Below are 24,492 nucleotides of genomic sequence, written 5' to 3'. Positions count from 1 at the left end.
GTTTCTCCTGCCACATCTTGTCCTACCTGCACCTTAAGTTCATTCACAGTGGCCCTGTCACAGAAGAGCTTTTGTTGGGTATGTGTTAGGAGGTGAATGCTTGCCTGCTAGCACAGCAGCCACGTCAGATCACTTGCATTTGCAAGGAACACACAGTGTTCTCACATAGGAGATGCTGTTTGGACAGTTCCCTTTAAACTCTACTGTCCACTCCCCATCTGTCTTCCATCCATGCCTCTTTCCAGTCAAGTGCTCCCAGAAACCTTCCTAAGGCCCCAGTCAAATGCATCGCTCCATCTTGGTGATCTTGAAACATCACATCCTTATTTCAGACAAAATTGTCAATTGTGATCTATAGTTAGAGAGAGAAAGAGAGGAAAGAGAGAGAAAGAGTGTGTGTATGTGTGTGTGTGCATGTGCGTGTGCATGTGCGTGTGTGTGTGTGTGTTCTCTCTCCTTGAAGGCAGGGATATTTATTGCTTCTGTCCCTGCAGACTTGACAAAAAGAGCTTGGCATGGAATAAAGATGCAATCATTGTTTTGTCAAATTTATATAAGGACATATTATGAACTGAATATAAGAGTACCAGTCTACCTCCAGAGAGGCTGTCTAATAATGCTTATGCATGGCACAAAGACACAAAGCCCATCAAATCACAGAAAACAGCAAATTGTCTCGGGCCTCCCGGTTTATGCAAGCCTATTTGCTTTTTCCTCCTTGAATGGTATTAACAGAATTAATGGAACAAAAGAGCTATTGTTCCGTCAACACTGTGAAGTATCCAATTTGGTTTAGAGGCTTGAAAGGCTGGTGTTTGCCTCAACCAAATGCTGGACAACCCAGAAGCCATTTATTTGTTTTATTGCCTTTGGAGTTGATACTTACAGAAGCAAGAGCTTGGTCCTGGGGGAATTTCACAGAGTATAAAACGATCAGAAAATTGATGCACAAATGCTGCATGAACAAATAATTATGTAAATTGCATGTCAGAGAAACTAAAATCTGACACTCAAAGTTTTCTTGGGTTATTAGGGTTTTTTATTTTTATTTTTAACCTACTCACAAATCTACTGCATCAATGGTTCTATGAATAAAGAAGTGACTCATTAAATCCATGTGAGGAAAAATGGGAACAAGGAAAGGTTAAGCAAGCAAGGCTCAAGCTATTGGGGACTTAGTAGCCAGCAATCAGGGTCCCTTGTGGCTCTCCAAATACTTTTTTAGCAGAGTAGTGAGAAAACGCAACAAGTTGGGGGCATGGAGGGTGACACATGATGGTGACAGGTGTGGCTGAATGGTATAATACCACTTCTAGGCATCACCATACCTTTCTTCAGCTATCTGCACAGCTGGTCCTGTTCTCCAAGCCAGTAAAACTTGCAATGTGTCAGGCTAGCTGAGGTCCAGGCCCAATATGCTCTTTCCTTTACTTCTGAATCCCCTCACCTCACTCCAAGGCAAGAGCACATTGTATTAAAAGATCACAGTGTTCTCTTAGCGTTATCATGTATGGTGTGATTGGTAATTCAGTGGACATAATCTACATGCCCAGCTGTAAGTGATTATTTAAGTAGATTATGTTCAAGCAACAAAGATAAAATATGATATGCCTTTGGACATGTTGTAGATTATCAAATCACATTAAAACATACACATAAAGATAGTGTTAAATGACAATGAAACTTGCTACAAAAAGTACTTCTTATTGAATCCTGCTTTTGTTAGCAGGTATATAGATTACACACCAAAAATGCCCTGAAATATGACACACTAAGGTGCTGATCATGATTATCTAAACAGTAGAACTGCAGGTCTTTATTTTAATCTTATTTTCTTGGATTCTTCTTTGCTTTGTATAATCAATTGGCAGAGTTAATCGTTTTTTTAATTTTATTTATTTAATTTTTGAGAAAGATGCAGAGAGAGAGAGAGAGAAATACCAGAGCACTGCTCAGCTCTGGCTTGTGGTGTGGGGGATTGAACCTGGGATTTAAGAGTTCAGGCATGAGAGTTAATCTTTAAAATGAGAGTGGGTCATGGCAAGAAGGAATGCTTTTCCTCCATATAGTAATTAAACATTTTCAAAGAGTCACATTATTCAGTTATATGTGGAGTCACATAGAAAGCTCTGAAACTGCACAAAATGTCAAGGGATTATCTAATGTCTACCTGTCCTCTCTCATTGCCATCCTCCTTTTGCCACTCACTGTCAACAGCTCCCTTTATCAACTGTAGACTCACTGAGAAGAAAGCAATGCAGATCACCTATTGTATTTTCAGCTTTGTCAGTGCTACTGGTTCCTGTCACTTGACTGACAGTGATATTTGGTCCTATAGACTCTTCTGCTCTCTAGGGTCTTTTTTTTTTTTTTAACAAAATACAAACAGGATTGATTCAGAAACTTCCTAAGATACAGGTAAGTGCAGACACGTGTGGTCAGTGAATAGTAAAATATGTGAGGGATTCCCAGGACTCAAGAAATGCAATTAGTGATGGCTGGTGCCTAATTGGAAGTTAAGCAGAAGAGCACACTGTCAGTGGCAGGAAAGTGAGTCTGGTTGCTTGATCTTCTGCCAGGCTAGCTTCACCAGAGAGAGAGACAAGGAACTCGTGGCTGCATAGTGATACAATTCTTTATTGATGCAGACACCCCAGAGTTATGTATAAGCACAGCAGGTTTAGGCCATGTGGAACTAGCAAAATGGCCGCCTCCTGCTATGCATGCCAGCCCTTCTCCAGGTCTTCTCCAAGTTGGGACATGGAAGAGAAAAAGAGAGAAAACCAGGAATAGCAATAGGCTTATAGGGTAAAAACAGAAGTGACAAGTCAGGAATGGGATTGGCTAGGAAAGGGGATGGAGAAAACAAGGCACTCTGGGAAGGTAGAAAGCTTCCATAGCAGCTGTTGCGAAGGTTCTAACCAGTGGGATTAACCAATACCCTGCAGGCAGAGTGGGTCTCAGGCAAAACAATGATTATGTAAATAGACCATAGTGTCAGCAATGGAGCGGGGGGTTGGGGAGGGGCTGGCTTTAAGGCCCAACAAACTTCCCACAATGATTCACTAGTGTTTTCTGTTTGTTTCTTTGTCTTTGTTTCCTTGGTCTTGATACTTTCAAATTGGCTCCATTAGCTTGATATTTCTTTTATGATTAAATTTAATATTCTTATGAGTTAGCCTCACTTGATTTATAACCAGAAGGAGGGAAGTTGTAATATAATCTTTTAATGCTTGAGTTAAGAAATGATGGTGGGGGGTTGGGCAGTAGCTGAGCGGGTTAAGTGTACGTGGTGCAAATCACAAGGACCGGCGTAAGGATCCCAGTTAGAGCTCCTGGCTTCCCACCTGCAGGGAGTCACTTCACAGGTAGTGAAGCAGGTCTGCAGGTGTCTATTTTTCTCTCCCCATCTCTGTCTTCCCCTATTCTCTCAATTTCTCTCTGTCCTATCCAACAATGAACAACATCAACGACAACAATAATGGCCACAATGGGACTACAACAACAGGGGCAACAAGAGGGGAAAAAATGGCCTCTAGGAGCAGTGGATTGATGGTGCAGGCACTGAGCCCCAACAGTAACTCTGGAGGCAAAAAAATAAATAAAAATAAATAAATGATGGTGGTTGAATTCCAGATGGTCAGACAAATCAAGGCTGGAACCCAGTTGGCAGTCAGGCCTTTACACCCAAGGTTTCTCCCTTATCTACACACAGATAAACCTGTGTTGTTGCAAATGTGGGCCACAAGTCACAAATGGCCACACAGCTGCTGAAATGTAGGAAATCTCATATTTGTTATGAGTGTAGAATGCAGACTTGATTTTTAAAATGTAATATACAAGAGAAAGTAAAATATCTCAATTGTTTTTGTATTGATTGTTGAAAGTAATAGTAGTTTGCATATACAGAGTCAAACAAAATATATTATGAATTATTTAGTATGTATCTGTAGCAAAGAATATTAATATGTTAAAATTAATTTCCTATTCTTATATGTAACTAAAAGAGATTAAGTTATGCATGCATTATCATTCTATTGGAATGTTTTGCATTATAATTTTTAAAATTTAAAGGATTTGGCCAGGTGGTGGCACACCCATTAAAACTTACATTTTATAATGCTAAAGGACCTGGGTTCAAGCTTCCAGAAATTACCTGCAGGGTGAAAGCTTCTGGAGCAGTAAAGCAGTGTTGTAGGCATATCTTTTTCTCTCCCTCTTGATCTCTCCCTTCCTCCTCAACTTCTCTCTTTCTCTATCTAATAAAGCAATAAAATATATTATAAGAAAATTGGAAGCTCTCAACACCCTACAATCTAGAATAATTAAATTGGAATCTTTTACAATAGGAATACCCAAGTCAGGTGATTTCAGGGCTCAGGTAAGAAAGACACTGGCCATGACAACTAGCATTATTGTATTCCTAGTGTATATGGCAGAAACTTTCCAGAATCTCCACTCTATTCACTCATTTACTGTTTTGAAGTACAGAAACTATTGTTGTTCACCTCCATGATCAGAGGAGGGCACTGAGGCCTGGGAGGTTATACCTAATCAGAGGTCACAAAGGAAGGAAAAGGGAGCTGGATTTCTCTCCCAGGAATCAGGCTGTGGAGACTTATTCTAAATCTATCTAGTGCATATCCTGTTTGCATACGAAAACAAAACAAAATAAAATGAAATGAAATATCTGTCACAGAAGAAGTCAAGCTGATTTCAACCCTCCACTTGTCCTAGAAAAAAAAGCAACTGAAAGTTACAACTAAATTATAGCATGCAGCAATCACTGGGATATAACCAGCCATTATCTAAGACATAGTGGTTGGTGTCCAGTGAAACCACATCAGCCCCATCTAAGAAATTATTGGGAATGCACAATTTTGGTTGCTCTCCAGACTTACTGAATTAGAAACCTTGGACTCTGAACTAAGAACTCTGTATTTTAACCATTCCTTTCAATATCATGTCAGCAAATTTCTTTCTATATAGGGCAAGGCAATAAATAATTTAGAGGCTGAGAACCATTCTGTCTTCTTGCAAGTTTCCAACTATGAGGTTGTGGGGAGGAAGATTCTAAACAACATGGACAAGTGTGGGTATGGCTGTGTGAATGTGCCAGAACTTTATTTTTGGACACTTGAGATTTAATTTTTAGATCATTTTTCTGTGTTGTGAAATAGATCTCTTATTTTGATGCCTTTCTATTATTTGAAAACAAACACAGAAATCCATTCTTTGCTCAAGAGTCTTCAAACTCTAAATATGTCTCTGTGTGGTGGGAGAGGGTGGCCCAACAATCATAGCTATCTGTATTATTCTAGGAGGATCTGTTGCCCTCTCAAGTCTGGGAATGACTGTGGGAGAAATCAGATTGCAGACTCTCTTTTCAGAAAGTTTATTTATCATGGGGAGAAGGAAACCAGAGAACTGATCAGCTCTGGCATAAGAGGATGCTAGAAATTAAAGCTGAAGCCTTTGGAATCAAGCAAAACTATCTCCAGAAACTGAACACAGGTTCACTTTCTTTTTAATTTTTATTCAGAAAAAGGAAACACTGACAAAACCATAGGATAAAAGGGGTACAACTCCACACAGTTCCCACCACCAGAGCTCCGTATCCAATCCTCTCCCTTAATAGTTTTCCTAGTCTTTAACGCTCTGGGAGTATGGACGCAGGGTCATTATGGGGTCTGGCTTCTGTAATTGCTTCCCCACTGAACATGGGCATTGACAGGTTAATCCATACTCCCAGCCTGCCTCTCTCTTTCCCTAGTGGGGTGAGGCTCTGGGGAATTGGAGCTCCAGGACACATTGGTGGGGGTGTCTGCCCAGGGAAGTCCAGTTGGCATCATGGTAGCATCTGGAATCTGGTGGCTGAAAAGGATCGACCTGTCAACGCCCATGTTCAGCAGGGAAGCAATTATAGAAGCCAGACCTTCCACCTTCTGCATCCCACAATGACCTTGGGTCCATACTCCCAGAGTATTAAAGACTAGGATAGCTATCAAGAGAGGGGATGAGATTCAGAGTTCTAGTGGTGGGAATTGTGTGGAGTTGTACCCCTCTTATCCTATGGTTTTGTCAGCATTTCATTTTTATAAATAAAGTAAAATTTTAAAAAGAGTTAATATATAAAGCCAAGAAAATTGCTGACTAATCATAAATCTAAAGACTGGAATATTGCTGATGAAGATTTGATGTCTCTGTTTTGAAGATAGCTAGTAGGCCTATTTTAGTTATATTCCAAAGGGCCTGTGATTATACTAGTTATTTTCCTGAGCCTGACCTCTGATACAGGTGGACCCAAGTTAATGTTGTTATTAACACAGGTTCTTAGCCAGCAACATGAACAAAGCCACCAAATAAATAATAGAGATGGGGAGGGGGGAGAAGTGTTATTCAAAAGAACAGCCCAGTGTCTCAGATGTCTAGAACATGTTGCTGAGGGCTACATAGACATAAGATTCTCAACCAGAAGTGAACCTAAAGATTTGGACAAAAACCATGTTAAGGTCATAAAGGAAGCAGAATAACACATTATTTTCCTTCTTAAAGACAAATCACTGGTCAAGCAGTTTCTGACTGAACCTCTGTGCCCTGACCAGAAGAGTTCAACAGGGGCCAGGGGATTCATAGCACCACATAAGAAGTTAGCTTACAGAATGATTTCTTGTTTTCTGGTTTAACAGTGGCTATATCACTTATACCTAACCTCTTAAGAAAACCTACTGAAATTAAGCTAGAGGAGTGAGTTGGGTAAATAAGGTGTGTGTGTGTGTGTGTGTGTGTGTGTGTGTGTGTGTGTGTGTGTGTGTGTGTGTGTGGTGAGCTTACTCCTAAAGACATTTGGAAAACTTCTGATTAAATGAAATATTACAGTGATGCCCAAGCCAGCAAAAGCATTTTTCAGGGGAGAAAATAATTGCTCTCTGGTTTATCTTTTGTGAAAATATGAATTTTTCCAACTTTCCATGTTTGTCTAATGTGGGGAATATATCATAATTAGGTGAATTTCTCTGTTCAGCAGAGAAGATCTCCTGAGAGCCATGTGGAGAATCTGGCACCATGCTGCCCACAGGTAGTCCTATCCTTGGTCACAGTCCTGGGATGCTGCTGGGATACTCATTGATTTTACTGCACAAGTGTGACAAAAGTGACAGCACAGTGCCCGGTGTGTTGGCTGGTGACCAGCCCTCTCTAATGCAAGATGGTTCATGCATCCTCACACCTCTTTGATTATTACTTGCAGAGCTTCCCTGGACTCATCATCTGCACCTGTCCCAAATTCTTTCTAGTTCTTCACAGTGTCAAGGGTTTCAAAAGTCTCCACAGTCCTATTTTTCTTCTAGCGTTTGCCCTTCTTCCGTAGCCAGTCAACAGCGTCAGGTTGAGCCTGATGTAAAGTTTCGAGACCTCCTTTGAATCTGGAGAGGTGGCAGTCGTTGACTATGTGGGTCATAGTCTGTCTGGAGCCGCAGGGGCAGTTCGGGTCGTCTCTGGCTCCCCAGCCATGGAACATAGCGGCGCACCGGCCATGGCCTGTTCGATAGCGATTGAGGAGGGCCCAATCATAACGTGCTAGGTCAAAGCCGGGTTGACACTTACAGGGGTCTGTGATGAGGTGTTTGTTCTTTACCTCAGCTGACTGCCAGCTCTGTTTCCAAGAGACTGGAACAGAGAAGTTCAGTGTAGGCGTAGGGGACCAGTCCTATGAAGATTAGAAAATCAGATTGCCACATCCAGATTTTCTGGCCCTAGTTCTCATTTCTGTCTTTCTAATATATGTGTGTGTGTGTGTATGTGTGTGTGTGTGTGTGTGTGTGTGTGTGTGTGTGTGTGTGTGTGTGTGTGTGTGATTTTTATTTATAAAGTGAAAATATTGACAAGACCATGGGATAAAAGGGGTACAGTTACACACAGTTCCCACCACCAGAACTCCATATCCAAACCTCTCCCTTGAAAGCTTTTCTATTCTTTATCCCTCTGGAAGTACGGACCCAGCATCATTATGGGGTGCATAAAATGGAAGGTCTGGCTTCTGTAACTGCTTCCCTGATGAACATGGGCATTGACAAGTCAGTCCATACACCCAGCCTGTCTCTCTCTTTCCCTAATGGCCAGAGTTCTGGGGAATTGGAGCTCCAGGACACATTGGTGAGGTTGTCTGCCCAGGGAAGTCAGGTTGGCATCATGGTAGCATCTGGAACCTGGTGGCTGAAAAATAATTAAGATATCAAACCAAACAAATTGTTGACTAATCATGAACCTAAAAGCTGGAATATTGCAGATAAAGATTTGGGGTCTCTGTTTTGGAAAAAGCTCATAGGCCTATTTTAGGTATTATCTATTTCAAGGGGCCCATGACTTTACTATTTTTTTGCCTGAGCCTGACAGCTAACATGCAGGTGGACCCAAGTTATTGTCTGGGAGATGATGTCATAGCTGGAAAAGTGGCTAGAAAGCTGCATCAGGGAAGAGAGTAGCTCCCAAATATGGGAAAATCGTTTATGTGGTTCTGATGTGTGTTTGAGCATGGATGGCTTACACTCCCACCCCCAGAAGCTCATCTATCAGTCTCCCCTTAGCATGCCAGCCTTGCGGTCAAGTGAGATGTGGCCAGAGTATGCGGGGGAATTCCAACCTTCCTAACAGCCTCACTGCATCACCCACCTCTCCCCCCTTCTGGTGGGCTTCGCCTTCCTTATATTTCTATTTCCCCATTCCTGCATCATCATCCATACCCTCTCATTTCCTTGTTCTCTTTTCCCTTATGAGGAGATATTGACCTCATTGGCCAGCCGGCTACTTCCCCGGCACAGCTACACCTTTATAAATTTGTAACTGCATCAATAAAGTTGTTCCATTCCCCACAACAGGACCCTAAAAAGGTTTGTGTATTGTCCACTGCCACGGTATGCTGGAAGACCCCTTTATCAAGCACACTCCTGCCTTGTTCCCCTCCAATGAACCCCGACATCTGACACCCAATATGGGGCATCCAACATCTGGCGCCCAATGTGGCACCCCAACATGTAAACTGTAAACCCCATCGATTTGATCTGGGGCCCATATTCAGCATAGGAGCCTGTGTAACCTCTGCATCCTTATATGTCTGGGCTTGCATTCTGTGGTTCATAAGTAGGAAGGTTCCAGATTGCACCAAATTCTGTCCTTTTATGTGAGGTGGAGAGAATTTGGTAATTGCCTAGTTATGGTGACATTTCCATAAATATTATCTGCAAAAATTTCTCACACTTTGCCCACTTGTAGGAAGACATGAGACAAAGCTGTCTTCTGGGAGAGGGATACCTTAAAGAACCCCCTTCCCATTCATCTCTCCAGCAAGCACACCCACTGCCACATGTCCCCACCATGGCCCCCACCTTCCAGCTGTCTTCGGTTGCCTGCACACACTGCAGCACAAGCAGATCCTAGGAGCACAGCCATGCCTTCTGCTCTGAGAGGATAAGCATGAGTAGCTCCACTGGCAGCCTCCATTTTAACCTCCACCTGCTCTTGGGATTACTTCTGTCCCACTGGCTGGCTTATTCACCTTTGATTTTAATAAGGAAAAAAAGATGGCTTATACACTGGAGCATAATAAACCAAGCTCAGCCTACACAGCTGGGCCTCCCCTGCAGTTTTTTCAGCTGTCACTGCAGGCAAGTTACTTCATCCCTCCCAGCCTCTGTTTTTGCATCTGTATGGTAAGAAAAATGGGAGCATTGTCAGGATGAAATGGAATCGTAAGCACAGAGCCTGGACAAAAAGCTTAGCATGGGGGAAGCACATGTAAAATGGAGTAAAATGGAGGGGTTCCTCAAACAGGAGCTCTCAAAACCTCAAGTCACCAATCCCTGACAGAAAGTCTGCCATGAAAACAGGTCTAGCAAAGCAGGACAAGCTCCCAGGATGATGAGTTAGAGACCTTGTTTCTCAGTGGCAGCAGGGACAAGAGTCTGGTCCAAGCTGCAGACCCCAGAAGCCAGCCCAGTGGGGTCTCCATGACCTTGGCCCCTGTGGGAAGACAGCCCCTTGGGGGTCTCTCAGGAAGCCCGGGACAGGAAACACCACCTTCTCAGTCTTCAGCCTTCCTTCCCCTCACGTTTGATTCTTCTTCTGCAGATTTCAAGAAACTGAGGGTATTATCCTACTGGTGATTACTGGGCCGTGCTGGAGAATCTATAGAAACAGTGGTTTGTGATCACATGGGCAGACAGCTATCACTCTGGAACTGGTTAGAGGGGGTCAGTCCCTCCCATTTCTAGTCCACAGTGAGGCTATGGTCCTGAAGAAGTCCACTGAAGGCTTTATGATTATGTATCCAATGGATGTGACCAGTGATGAGATCTATTTTTTTAAAGATTAATGTCTATTTTCTTTTAAGAATATTTGTATTTTTTTTTGGAGAGAGAAAGAGAAATTGAGGGTAAGAGGGAGGTAGGGAGGAAGAGACACCTGCAGCAGGGCTTCAACTCTCACGAAGCTTCCTCTTTTAAGGTCTCCCCTGAAGGTTGAGACCTAAGGCTTGAACCAAGGCTCTTGCTTCCTATAATGTGTGTGCTTAACCAGGTCACATCTGCCTGGCCCCCCAAGATACTTAATTTTAAGGCTTTGTGATGTACTGAAAATAATTAAATGTAAATCATTGTGATAATATATCAAATATGTCAACTTCTTTTGTGCTTAAGGAATGAAAGAAACTTTCATCTCACTCACTTAAGAAGTAAGGCAGAAAGGGAAAACAAAATGAAACTTGGATGCATTTGCTATATTGCCCTAAAGCAGGGGACTCTGTGGAGGGGAGGGAGGAGGTCGGAGGACTTTGAGGTCCTGGTGCAATATGGTAGAGAGGGGCCCAGGGTTGGGGGCGAAAGTGTCTTGTAGACATGTTATCATTGGGATATGGGATATGGATATGTGACAATGACTGTAGTGTCATCCATTAAGCACTCAATAAATAATAAACAATAATAGGTTTTCCATTCTAAGAAGAAGAAGGAGAGGGAGAAAGAGATGGAGAAAAAGAAGGAGGAGTATGAGGAGAAGGAAAAGGAGGAAAGGGAGAGGGAGAAGAAGGAGAAGGAGAAAAAGGAGGAGAAGGAGGAAAGGAAGAGGGAGAAGAAGGAGAAAAAGGAGGAGGAGGAAATGGAGAGGGAGAATAAGGAGGAGAAAAAGGAAGAGGAGGAAAGGGAGAAGGAGAGAGAAGAAGAAGGAAGAAGAAGCAGGGGAAGTAGTAGTAGTAGAGGAAGAAGTAGACAAAGTCACTGAAGAAGGAACTAGCATCAATCAAGTAGAAAGGGATTTTTTTTTTCTTTTTTGCCAGTGCGTTAAGACAAAAAAAAAAGGAAGTTGGTTGCCTCTTATGAAAACCCACAGTGGTTTGGAACTTTCTTCAGTCCTCAAATTCAAGTCCTTGTGTCAAAGTCAGTCACGTGTTGGCTTCTGTCAGTCCTTTGTTTTAGACAGTGGAAAACCAGGATTCATTCATTATTCTAGGACAGGACATTCAAAATGTTAGTCTGCAGTGGAATGTCCATTCCTCCAGCTGAGTGACCCACATACTTTTAGGAAATAATCACCTAGGGAGGACATTAAGAATTCATCATTACAAGAAGCTCTCATGGCCCACTTGAGGGCTCTGTTGCTTCGGTTGCTGGTATTTTCATTTTAACAAACATCCCTAAAGCTCTGATGTGCCTGCACCCCAGAGGCCCCCAATCTGAGAAAGGCTGCCCTCTGCCATGTCTATTTCCTCATTTCCAATTTCCTTCCACTTTCCAGTGGCAGCCGCTGCTGCAGGGTTCTCGAGATCAATCCAATTTCTTCTGCTTTCTTTCCTCCCATCCCCGTCTGCTTCATTTCCATTTCTGGGAATCCAATCAGCACACCCAATTCACAAGTTGTATTTTGAAAGCGATATTAAGTGTTTGTCCATAGAAACCCAGAAATAGGTTCAAAGGGGAGTGAGGAGTGGGGCTGAAATTCTCCTTCCTTTCTTATTACCAGAAGTTATTAAATCTCTCAGGGGTAGCCTGGGTGGCAAAGACAAAAGGAAGGTCATGCAGGAGAAATAAAGTGGGAAAACAAGTCATTTTACCTTCTGAGCTTCGATTCCCTATTGTTAGCTTCATAACTGGCACTGACTGGGGTAACAGCCACAGGGCACCCTAAACGAGTGTGCTCTGAGCAGAGAATGTCCACTGAGTTTTAAGGACTGCCGGTGGGTGGAGGGTGGGAGGGAGGTGTAAGGAATGTAAAATAACTGCCTAGTACTTTTTATCTTGGTTATACATACCAAGATGGTAATGGCTTTACTATCTGGGTTAAAATATTTACTATTAAATGAATGCCCTGGGGACTGGGTGGTAGTGCACCTGATTAAGTACACAAGGACCTGAGTTTGATTCCCTGCTCCCCACCTTCAGGGATGAAGCGTCGGGATTGGTAAAGCAAATATTGCCGGTGTCTCTCTGTCTCTCTCCCTCTCTATCTCTTCATCTCTTCAATTTCTCTTTGTCTTATCAAATAAAAAAGAGAAAAAGAACTTGAATTATTTGCCTCTCCAGCCTTTTTTATGTATTCCCTCATGACCCATGTCCAATGTGACTACAGTTTCCATAGCTAGATCAGGAAAGAGTGGGAAGGCTGCCTTTACTTGGCACATTTCACAATGGTGTTTGTTTGTTTGTTTGTTTGTTTGTTTTTGCCTCCATGGTTATTGCTGCCAGCACTATGAATCCACTGCTTCTGGCAGCCACTTTTTCCATTTTATTGGCTAGGACAAAGAGATATTGAGAAAGGAGGGGGAGATAGATTGGAGGAGAGAAAGAAACACCTGCATATCTGCTTCACCACTTGTGAAGTGTCCCCCCCAAAGGTGGGGAGCCAGGAGCTTAAACCTGGATCCCTGCAAGGATCCTTGCATGTCAGGTCTTTGGCGGGGTGATCTCCAGGGGAAAGGTAACAGACCAGTTCTTTCTAGAGTAACAACATCAGGGAGCCCTTCAGCGTGCTCAGAACTCGTTTATTAGCAGGTGGACATGAGTTAAATAGAAAACCAAACAAAGGGAATTATTATTGAAATATGTCAGAAATTACAGGTTTCAACTTGCCCTTATGGCATAGGGGGCTGGAATTGTTGAGATACAAGACAGTTATTCTCCATGACGCAAGCAACTTAATTATCCAAAGGTATTTGAGAGAAGCATAGGGGTTAAACCAGTAGGGTGAGACAGAGAGAAGATGGATATCAAAAGGCCATATAGTTTGGAATTTCTCTTGTCTGAGGTCTGAGGTGTATGATGGAGTGTGTGATAAGGTGTGTTCTTCTGTGATCAGAAGGTGACTTTGAATAAGTGAATCTGCAGCCATGTGGGCTGAAGTTAATAGGAAGAAGTACTGGGGTTTCTATGGGCCTGAGAGTCGAGAAGGAAAGAACTAAGTCTGAGTTTCCCCCCTTTTGCTCACCTCAATTGAGAGAGACTTACCAAGAGGGTATCTTCTCAAACCTCCATCCAAGGATGGGGGTAGTTCTCCCTAAGCTCTATCAAGCTTACACATAGTCCCAACACTTGCACTTAATACTAGATGCAATTAGTACTATGTGCATTTAACCTTGTATTCCGTGGTGTACACCACACCTCATCTGCCCCTCATCTCTTGTTGGGCATCTGTGTTGGGTTATGCACATAATCAGCATATGACTGAGGTCATCCTGACGAGCATACAAGGCCTCCCCATTGGGCCATCAGGTTAAAAATGGACTCATTTCTTTTCAGATGGGTTACCTGAATAGTTTTTCAAAAACTCTTTGTCCTAAATATACATTTGTTTATTTTAATAATTTCTGCATAGACAGAGCCTTGCTTACATATGATTTCACAACTCCAGAACCACTTTTTAAATTATTTTCACTTTTATTTTATTTTTATTTTATTAGTGATTTAATATTGATTTACATAACTACAAGACAACAGGGGTATAATTCTGCACTGTCCCCACCAAAAGAGTTCTGTATCCCACTCCCTTCACAGAAGGTATGGCAGTCCTCCCAAGGCTGACTATATGGGTTGACTATTATTTCTATAACTATCTGTCTATATTTTATATATTTGCCCATTTTTTTTCCAATGCTCCCCTTTCTCTTCCTTTCCAAGTCACACATACACCATTACACATACACACATACACATACTACTTCTGAATGTCCTTCCTTTTTTTCCTCTTCTCTCTCTGGGTTCTGATGGAATTGGAGTTCAGAACCCTCAGGTCATCTTCCCTCTATCATGTCTCCCCTACTTTTGGAGTATGAACTAAAATTCTTTTTGGGGTGCAGAAGATGAAGGTCTGGCTTCTATAATTGCTTCTCCGCTGGACATAGACATTATACCCCCAGCCTGTTTCTCTCTTTCCCTAGTGGGATAGAGTAGGGACACTCTTTTGTTTACAGAGGAAGAGAGAGAGAGAGAGAGACCACAGCATTAGAGCTTTCTCCAGTGTCACAACACCTCCCGTGTGGTGCTGGGGCTCAATTCTGGGCTGTGTGTATGGCAAGGCACATACTCCACTCACTGAATCTCTCCAGATTCTCTTCTGCCCTCCCACCTCCCACCAAATAGACTAACAGACCTGTTTCTGACAGATCTAAGTGTTCTCACAGCACCTAGTATCCCTGCAATGCTTAAGTGTCAATGGCACTTTTGTAATCAGTGTAGGAGGTGGAGCGAGTATGAGTAAGACACCAGCTGGGGTAAGGAAACAGGGAAAGTGCTCCCAGAATGCACCTCTCAACCTCAGTGCCACCATCCATGCCACCACCTCCCTCAGAAGACACAAGGAAGGACACACTCCCCACAGACTCCCCTCAGGGGAGTTTTACTTTCACACTTTTTAACAGTCAGTTTCTTCTTGGACCATGGAGATAACATAATCACTGTGGAAACACACTACTGGGTGAGGCCACCAGGCCCCAATCCCAGCACTGTCATAATGGAGGGGATGGGACAGGGAGTTCTAGTGGTGGGAACAGGATGGGATTGTACCCCTGTTACCTTACAACCTTGTTAATCATTATTAATTCACTAATAAAAATTAAAAGGCAATAATAATAATTTAGAGCTGAAAAGTCCTCTGGAAGGTACAATAAATAAATAAGGAAAGAAATAAAATTTCCTCTATAAAAAGACATGAAGGGCAAGGAATAAAAAAAAAAAAGTGATTTGTAGAAATGAGTTCAGAGCAGAGGGAGGAGGGAGGGGTGAATTTCTTTAATCAGCTCCACATTGAAAACTGGTGAAGATTTCCAATGAAGGGAAGGGAGAAATGAGTTTTAAAATAAGAGGTTCTTTTTATAGGAGTGAGGTGTTAGAGTGCTAATTAAAGGAATCTCAGAATGGGAGAGGACCTGGGAAGGGAGAGGAACAAGAATTTCGTTTGAGATGTTATTTTGTTGAACTTAAAAGAAAAAGGAAAAAAGGGGGAGGAAGAAAGGAAAGAAGAAAGAGAAGAGAAAGAAAAGCCCATTTAGTGACTCATCAGTGATTTTAGCAATTCTTAGGAAACTTATGTCCCTCACCCCCAAAAAGTTCTGCTTGAAACTGTAAAATATTTTTTTTAAAAAAGAGTTGGTTTAATAGGATACCTAACCCAGGAAAGAATGGTAGCAAAGAACAGGATTTTTTTCCCCTTCTGTTGCCCTTGTCTTTATTGTTGTTGTAGTTATTATTATTGTTGTTATTGATGTCGTCATTGTTGGCTAGGACAGAGAGAAATGGAGAGAGGAGGGGAAGACAGAGAGGGGAAGAGAAAGACACCTGTAGACCTGATTCACAGCCTGTGAAGCATCTCCACTGCAGGTGGGCAGCTGGGGGCTCGAACCGGGATCCTTAACACCAGTCCTTGAGCTTTGTGTCACGTGCACTTAACCTGCTGTGCTACAGCCCGACTCCTGCAAAGAACAGGATTTACAAATCTTGGGACACTAAGTAAACATGACAAAAATGCAATCTTGCTCAAAAGATTTTCAAAGAATGGTGCCCATTTATATATTCAAAACCAAAACCAAAATTTTAAAAAGTAGGCCCGGGAAGTACCTATATGGGTTGACTATTATTTCTATAACTATCTGTCTATATTTTATATATTTGCCCTTTTTTTTCCAATGCTCCCCTTTCTCTTCCTTTCCAAGTCACACATACACCATTACACATACACACATACACATACTACTTCTGAATGTCCTTCATTTTTTTTTGAATAGTATGTATTTTAGTTTGGCCAAAAAATTATCAAGGGCAGAGGAGACAGCATAACAATTATGCAAAAGACTTTAACACTTGGGCTTCCTAAGCCCTAGGTACAATCCATGGCACCACAATAAGTCTGAGCTGAGAGGTGCTCTGATTTCTCTCTCTCTCTCTCTCTCTCTCTCTCTCTCTCTGTATGTGTGTGTGTGTGTGTGTTGTGTGTGTGTGTGTGTGTGTGTGTGTGTGTGTGTGTGTAGATTTCTGTATATCTTGTTAAGATAAATAATTTTAAAATAAAAAGTTATCAGTGCTGGTTCCTATTGGTTCCCTGGCCCTCCCAGGTAAGCTTTCAGTAGTTACTCTCTTTCACGTTCAGTCAATAATAATGCAACTATCCAAATAATAACGTTCAGGCCTTCTGTAGACAAGATATTCTACTGGAATATTCTACTGGAATGAAAACATGCTGTAAGACTTGAAGGATATGTCATGTTGATTAAATCACAATATCCAAGAATGTTCTCAACTGGAAGGAATCTTGAAGGCTGTGGAGCCCAAGCTTAGTGCTAACAGAGTCTGGGCACCAGCTCTTGCTGCTTTCATTGTCAAGCCCCGCCCACTGTCCCCTGAACTCTCTGCAGACCTTCCTCTGTTCTCATACAATGCAGGGGCTCAAACCTAGCACATGTATTCTACCAACTGAGCCATATCCTTGGCTCCCTATTTTAATTTTTATTTATAAAAAGGAAACACTGACAAAACCCATAAGATAAGATGCCACAACTGAACAATCCAATGTTGATATTTATTGGACAAGGGGATTTCAGACTTTCAAATTCCTTTATGACAATAGCCAATGAAGAATGTTCTCTGGCAGAAGGTGTCAAAACTTCCCAAATTTTTGTTCATTTATGAGCAATTATTTTTGTATATTCTTTTTTCTTTTTTCTTTTATTTATAAAAAGGAAACTGACAAAACACAATTCCCACCACCAGAACTCTGTATCCCATCCCCTCTCCTGGTAGTTTTCCTATTCTTTATCCTGCTGGTAGCATGGACCAAGGGACATTCTGGGGTGCAGAAGGTGGAAGGTCTGGCTTCTATAATTGCTTCCCCGCTGAGCATGGGCCTGGACAGGTCGATCCATACTCCCAATCTGCCTCTCTCTTTCCCTAGTAAGGTGGGGTTCTAGCGAAGTGGGGCTCCAGGACACATTGCTGGGGTCATCTGCCCAGAGAAGTCCTGCTGGCACTATGTTAGCATCAGGAACTTGCTGGCTGAAAAAAAGAGTTAACATATAAAGCAAAACAAATTGTTGACTAATCATAAACCTAAAGGTTGGAATATTGCTGATGAAGATTTGGGGGGTCTCCATTTTGGAGATAGTTAGTAGGCCTATTTTAGTTATATTCCAAAGAGCCCATGACTATACTAGTTTTTTTTTTTTTATTTTAAATGAATCAGTAGGGCCGATAAGACAGTTCACCTTGGAGAGTGACTGATGGCTGTGCCAGGCTAGAATCCCTCCCCTGGCACACCAGGGGAAGATGTGATGCTGTGATCTTTGTTCTTCTGTCTTTCTGTCTCTAACTATTCGAGGAAGTTGGTCCAGAAACAATAAGAGGGGGGAGAGAGGGGAGGGAGGGAGGGAGGGAGGAAGAAAAAGAGAAAGAGAGAGAGATACTGAGTAATGTCATTTTTGTTCTGCATGTTTTCCAGAGCAAATTTATTACGCCGGCCCTGTGAATAATCCTGGGTTTGAAGTTCCTGAGGTAAGGTTCTGGTTTTCTCTTGTGTTCTGGGAGGCATTGTACTGAACAGTTTCTCAAAGGAGGGGAGGCATTAAACAGTGTAAACTTTTTCCCCTCACCTGTGGCATCCCCAAGCAATCCCTTTTCAATCTACTGGCAGCCCATGCAGGTAGTTACAAAGGTTTGGGGCACTGGTTCTGTCATTTGGAGATTTCTGTTCTACTGCATTGTTCACAATAGCCAGAGAGTAGAAGCAGCCTAAATGCTCAATAACAGATCACAGGCTAAAAAAGGTATAGGACAGAGACTTCATGGAATACTACTCTGCAATCAAAAAGGATGACATTATGTCCTTTTGGGATACAATGGATGGAACGGGAGATGATTCTGTTTCATGAAATAAGTAAAGCGATGAAAGACGACTTCCAGATGGTTTCATTCATATGTGGAGTCTAGAGAACTAACACACGAGTATGCAAAAAAAATCAGAAGCAAACTGTTTCTAAGCCTTGTGAGAATGCTGGTGGTTATCTTTGAGAGGTGAGGGTATACATGTCTGTCATGCGATGTGACTGGCTTTCTGTCTTGTAAGATCATCCTAGTGGTAGAAATAGGGATATTCCTGTAGTTGGAACTAACTGCCTGAGGATGGCTAGCAGCCACAGACTGCCTGAGACCATCCCACCCTGTCATCCTAGCTGTGGACAGAGTCTGCAGTGTTCTCACACTGAGGGAGGGCTCTTTAAATAGCTGCTATCAGAATGCCTTTTCTGTCCTTGTTTTTCCATCTGAACAACTCTACAATCAAAGATCAGGGTCCCAGCAGACCAGCGTCAATGACTGCAACGCAGGTATCACTCCTTTATGCCTGTCTTTCTCTGTCATTCACCCTCTATCAAAAAGAAAGACATGGGAGTCGGGCTGTAGCGCAGCGGGTTAAGCGCAGGTGGCACAAAGCACAAGGACCGGCATAAGGATCCCGGTTCGAACCCCGGCTCCCCACCTGCAGGGGAGTCGCTTCACAGGCGGTGAAGCAGGTTTGCAGGTGTCTATCTTTCTCTCCTCCTGTCTGTCTTCCCCTCCTCTCTCCATTTCTCTCTGTCCTATCCAACAATGACAACAACAATAATAACTACAACAATAAAACAACAAGGGCAACAAAAGGGAATAAATAAATAAAATAAATATTTAAATAAATAAATAAAAAAGAAAGAAAGACAAAAAAAAAAAACCCAAGAACAGTGGAGTCATGCAGGCACTGAGCCTCAGTGATAACCCTGGAGGCACAAAAGTGAAAACCAAAAGGCTAAATAGCACTGTGTCAGTGCTTGTCCTCCCAGCCCTGTCCTCTCCCACACCTGGCACCCCATGGCAGACATGGGGCCTGGCAGAGAAGCCAGCATTATGTAAGCTGCCGTCTCTGCCGGGGGCCTGTGAATGTCACAGAGCAGACTGACCTCTGAGTTCTTAGTCCTCAGAGTTCAGAGCATGACCTGCACAAACCTGTGGCTGACACTTGCTAAGTACTCTGTTCTTCTGAGGCCCAAAACTCATACTTTCTTTTCTATTTTTTAAGCTTTAAAAAAAATTGTATTATCTTTATTCACTGAATAGAGACAACCAAAAATCAAGAAGGATGGGGGTGATAGAAAGGGAGAGAGTCAGAGAGACACTGCAGCCCTGCTTCAGCACTGCGCAAAGCTTTCGCCCCTACAGGTGGAGACTGGGAGGCTTGAACCTGGGTCCTTGCGCATTGTAACTTGTGTGCTCAGCCAGGTGTGCTCCTCACGCTCGCATGTTCTGTGTCCTTCACAGGGAGAATACCAGGCATTGCTGGAACTGTATGATGAAAAGCGCTTTGTCCTGGCTTGTGCCAACGCCACCATCATCCGCTCCTGAGCCTTCAAAGGCACAGCTCTGTCCCATGGACACGCCAAGCCCCAGACTGAAGCTGACATGTGAGGAGAGCCGCCAGTGACACGGGTTGGCCCATGGGTGCAGGGACTGAAACCAGGCTTCCAGATGAACTCCAAAAAGTATCACTTTGGAGAAGCCTCCTAGTGTCCATGAATCAACCTGAGAGGTCTATCCATCCTTGTGTCTCCTTCTATCACCCCCTGCACTAGCCTCCCCTGATGTTGTCTCCCCAGGACAAGGAAGGCTGTTCTCCCTGGCTCAGAGCACCTCGGTGCAATGCTGTGCTGTCACGTCACCTCCCTGAAGACCTGGGCATGGGGACTGGATAGGTGTCTTATTCTAAGAAACTCAGGAGGAGGATGCCCCCATCTAAAGTCTGAACCCCAGAAAGTAGCACTCTTTTCCTGGGGAGGTCTATGCTCTTGGCTCTGGAGGTTTGAGGTTGAGGAATTCACACAGAGCAGTGCTGGGTTCTCACATGACCAAATGTATTATGGTCTCTGTCATTTCACGTGCACTCATCAACTCACGCATCACAGCTGACAGCTAGGTGCCTGGCCTGTTCTCGACATCTGCAGACTGCACGGAGCAGAGCAGGCAGCACTCGCTCCTGCAGAGAGCTTTCCATCCCCTGAAATATGACAAATGACAGGAACACCAGAAGACACGTGTACGTACATTTCAAAAACAGCTCGTCCGATGCCCTCTGCAAACAAACACGGTATCCATCCTATTGCCAGAGACACTGACACCCCACTATTTCCTGTCCGGTGAATAAAAGAAAATGGATTGTGCTATCATTTGCAGGTTACTATCATTATTAAACGTGTCACTCTTAAAGATTAAAAAAAAGAGGGGGGAGGCAGAAAGAACTCACCCAGATAGTGCTCACCTGCTTTGTCAAGCATGGGGGCCAGTTTGAGCTCACCACACACACACACACACACACACACACACACACACACACACACACTGGAGGGAGTCTCCACGCTGTGGTGTCTTTCTTGCTCTATGTCTCTGTTTCTTTCTGTCTGAAAACATCAACTTGGAGCAGTGATGACAAAAAAAAAAAAGAAACAAAGGAAGCCAAAAAGAGAAACAACCCAGATCCCAAGAAATATCAGTTACAGTAATGACTGCCTGTGTATAACTCAGCTACCCAAATCAGCAGGCCATATGCCCAGGAAACCAGAACTAAACATCAGCATGTGAGTCTATCTGGGTTACAGGAAGACTCAATTCTAGCACCTCCTCTCCTGTGCCCATCAGCTTCAGGACAGGGAAGCCTGCTCTGGCAAGCAGTCACTATTTCAAAATCACCATCAAGTAGTCTAAAAAGAAATCCATCCTAGATCAGTATCCCTCAAGAAATAATAACCAAGCAACCCACCCTCAGTGCCATTCTGAGGCCCACAGACACTTCCTTTTATTTTGAGGAAACCTCTTGTACTTAGATATTTTTAAATAATATCTGCATGGGTGGGGAGGGTGACAGGAAATGCTGCCAGGCGCAGTGTGGGCAGAATGCTGGGGATCTTAGGCCCAGCGTGACCTCTCCTCTCCTCTCCTCACGATGTTTGGGCTGAAGCAGCCGCAGAGCACTCACTGCACTGGGGGCCTCGCTGGCCTGGGGGCTCTTGGGCCACCCGGGGTCTGTGTGCAGACTCAGCCTGTGCACCTATTATATCTCACTACTGTTCTTTCATCAAAGGCGCCCCTGAATACTGCCTTCACCAAACAGCCTTATTGTATAGATATCAAATAGTTTCATGCTTGTCCAAAATACCTTTATTTCAAACTTCAGCGGTTTGGCCTGGGTGCAGTCACGTGGCCGCTTCTGACCAATCACAGCCCTGCACTGATAGGTTTAGCCTGTGTTAGCTGCCCCCCCCCCCCCCATCAGCCTGCACTGGGGACCTGGGCACAGGTGATGCTGGGCCTCCAAGCGTGTTGCAGTGGGACAGACTAGGTTTTGAGCCTGACACTGGCCTACCTTGTGACTGGGGGAGGGGGCAGCGTTGCTCTGAGCCTCAGTTTCCTCCTCTTTTGGGCAGCAATGTTCGAAGAGCCAAGTTATAACGTGAGTTTGGGACACAGATAAGAAAGGCATGTGAGTCTTGTTATAATGTGTGTTGTTTGCACTGCCATCGGTGGCTTAGGCAGTGGGGCAGCTGGTTATAACAGAACACAGTTTTGCAAGCTGGAGTTCCAGATCAAAGGCCAAGATTTGGGGTATGGTAAGAGCCTGCTTCCTGGACCCTAGATTACTTTTTTATTTATTGGGGGGAGGGGGCAGTGACTAGGGGGTGCGGAGCCAAGGCCATTTCCCCCTTCACCGTCCCAGGGATTTTTTTTTTTTTTCAAAGAGAGAGGGAGAAAGAACGAGACCACAACACCAGATCTTACCCTGATGCCGTAGCACCTACCATATGCTTCTGAGGCCTGAACTCAGACAACATGAATGTGCTTCCTACCTAGTGTCTTCAGATATCTTCACGTGGCAGAAGGAGTGAGGGAACCATCTGAGGTACTAATTCTATAAACAGCTTTCATGATCCCGTCCTTTTCCAAAGGCCCCTATATACCGGGGCGGGGGCGGGGTGGGGGTGGGGGTTGGGGGGGTGAGGTGGTGTTTGAGATTGAGAGATCTCCACATATGGATTGCGGGGATAGGCCACAGACCTTTAGTCTGTAATGGATGAATATCCATTCATCAATGGAGGTATAGCTCTTTCTCTCTTTAAATTTGTTTTAAATGTCATTATTGGGGGATTCATATTTTACATTATACAATAGTTTGTACATAAAGTTTCTCAGTTCTCCACATAATAATACAACCCCCAGTAGGTCCTCAGTCATCCTTTTTGGGCCTGTATTATCCAGCACTCCACCCCACCCCAGAGTTTTTTACTTAGGTGCAATACGCCAATTCCAGTTCAGGTTCTAATTGTGTTTTCTCTTCTGATCTTGTTTTTCATCTTCTGCCAGAGAGTGAGATCATCCCATATTTATCCTTCTTTTTCTGGCTTATTTCACTTAAAATAAAATTTCTTCAAGCTCCATCTTTGGCTAAAAACAGTGAAGTCACCGTTTTTAATAGGTAAGTAGTACTCCATTGTGTATATATACCACAACTTGCCCAGCCACTCATCTGTTGTTGGACACCTGGGTTGCTTCCAGGCTTTGGCTATTACAAATCGTGCTGCTAAGAACATAGGTGTATACAGATCTTTTTGGATGGGTGTGTTGGGTTCTTTAGAATATATCCCCAGGAGAGGAATTGCAGGATCATAGGGTAGGTCCATTTCTAGCCTTCTGAGACTTCTCCAGACTGTTCTCCACAGAGGTTGGACCAATTTACATTCCCACCAGCAGTGCAGGAGGGTTCCTTTGATCCCACAACCTCGTCAGCATTTGTTACTGCTACCTTTTCTGACGTATGACATTCTCACAGGAGTGAAGTGGCATCTCATTGTTGTCTTTATTTGCATTTCTCGGACAAAAACTTGAAGCATTTTTCCATGTGTTTCTCAGCCTTTTGGATCTCTGTCCTGTCCTCTCCCCATTTTTGGATGGGGTCATTTGTTTTCTTGTGTTTGAGTTGGCAAGCTCTTTATATATTTTGGTTATTAAACTCTTGTCTGATATATGGCATGTAAAGGTCTCCCATTCTGTGAGGGGTCTCTTGGTTTGGGTAGTGGTTTCTTTTGCTGTGAAGAAGCTTTTTACTTTGATGTAGTCCCATAGATTTATACTTGCCTTAGTCTTCTTTGTAATTGGATTTGTTTCATTGAAGATGTCTTTAAAATGTATGCGGAAAGGAGTTCTGCCAATATTTTCCTCTAAGTATCTGATAGTTTCTGGTCTAACATTCAAGTCCTTGATACACTTGGAATTTACTTTTGTATTTGGTGAAATATAGTGATTCAGTTTCATTCTTCTGCATGTTTCAACACATTTTTTTCCAACACCATTTGTTGAAGAGACTCTGCTTTCCCCGTGTAATAGTCTGTGCACCTCTGTCAAAGATTAGATGTCCATAGGTGTGGGGGTTGAGTTCTGGGCTCTCAATTCTATTCCACTGGTCAGTGTGTCTATTCATGGTCCATCACCAAGCAGTTTTGATGACAATGGCCCTATAATGCAATTGGAGATCTGGGAGTGTGAGGCCTCCAGTTCTGTTCTTTCTTCTCAAGAATATATTGGTAATTCGAGGTCTTTTCTGGTTTCAGATAAATATTTGTAGCATTTGTTCTATTCACCTAAAAAATGTGGTTGGGATCTTGATAGGGATAGCATTAAATCTGTATATGGCTATGAGTAGTATATTCATTTTGATGATGTTAATTCTTAGAACCCATGAACATGGAATATATCTCCACTTCTTTTTGTTTTTTCCAATTCCCTTGAGTAGTGACTCATAATTTTCAGTATACAAGTCTTTTATTCTTTGGTTAGGTTTACACCTAGATATTTTATTGTTTTTGTTGCTATAGTAAAAGGAATTTCTGAATTTCAACTTCTTCAAACTTAATGTTTACATAGAGGAATGCCACTGACTTTTGAATGTTAATTT

General features: G+C 43.1%; 1 protein-coding gene across 1 annotated transcript in view; it reads left to right on the top strand.

Moving 5' to 3' along the window:
* LY86 (lymphocyte antigen 86) overlaps positions 1–20,716 on the top strand; it is a 31,448-nt gene extending 10,732 nt beyond the window's left edge. Inside the window, exons 4-5 of the mRNA XM_007523294.3 lie at positions 17,968–18,020; positions 19,815–20,716. Of these exons, the coding sequence (XP_007523356.1) occupies positions 17,968–18,020; positions 19,815–19,898 (137 nt within the window). The 3' untranslated portion in view covers positions 19,899–20,716. The remainder of the gene's footprint in view (positions 1–17,967; positions 18,021–19,814) is intronic.
* The last annotated feature ends 3,776 nt before the right edge of the window (positions 20,717–24,492 follow it).

This window comes from Erinaceus europaeus, chromosome 4 (genome assembly GCF_950295315.1).
Source record: "Erinaceus europaeus chromosome 4, mEriEur2.1, whole genome shotgun sequence".
NCBI lineage: Eukaryota > Metazoa > Chordata > Mammalia > Eulipotyphla > Erinaceidae > Erinaceus > Erinaceus europaeus.
Note: the sequence above shows the minus strand (reverse complement) of the source record. Positions and strands in the feature narration are given on the sequence as shown.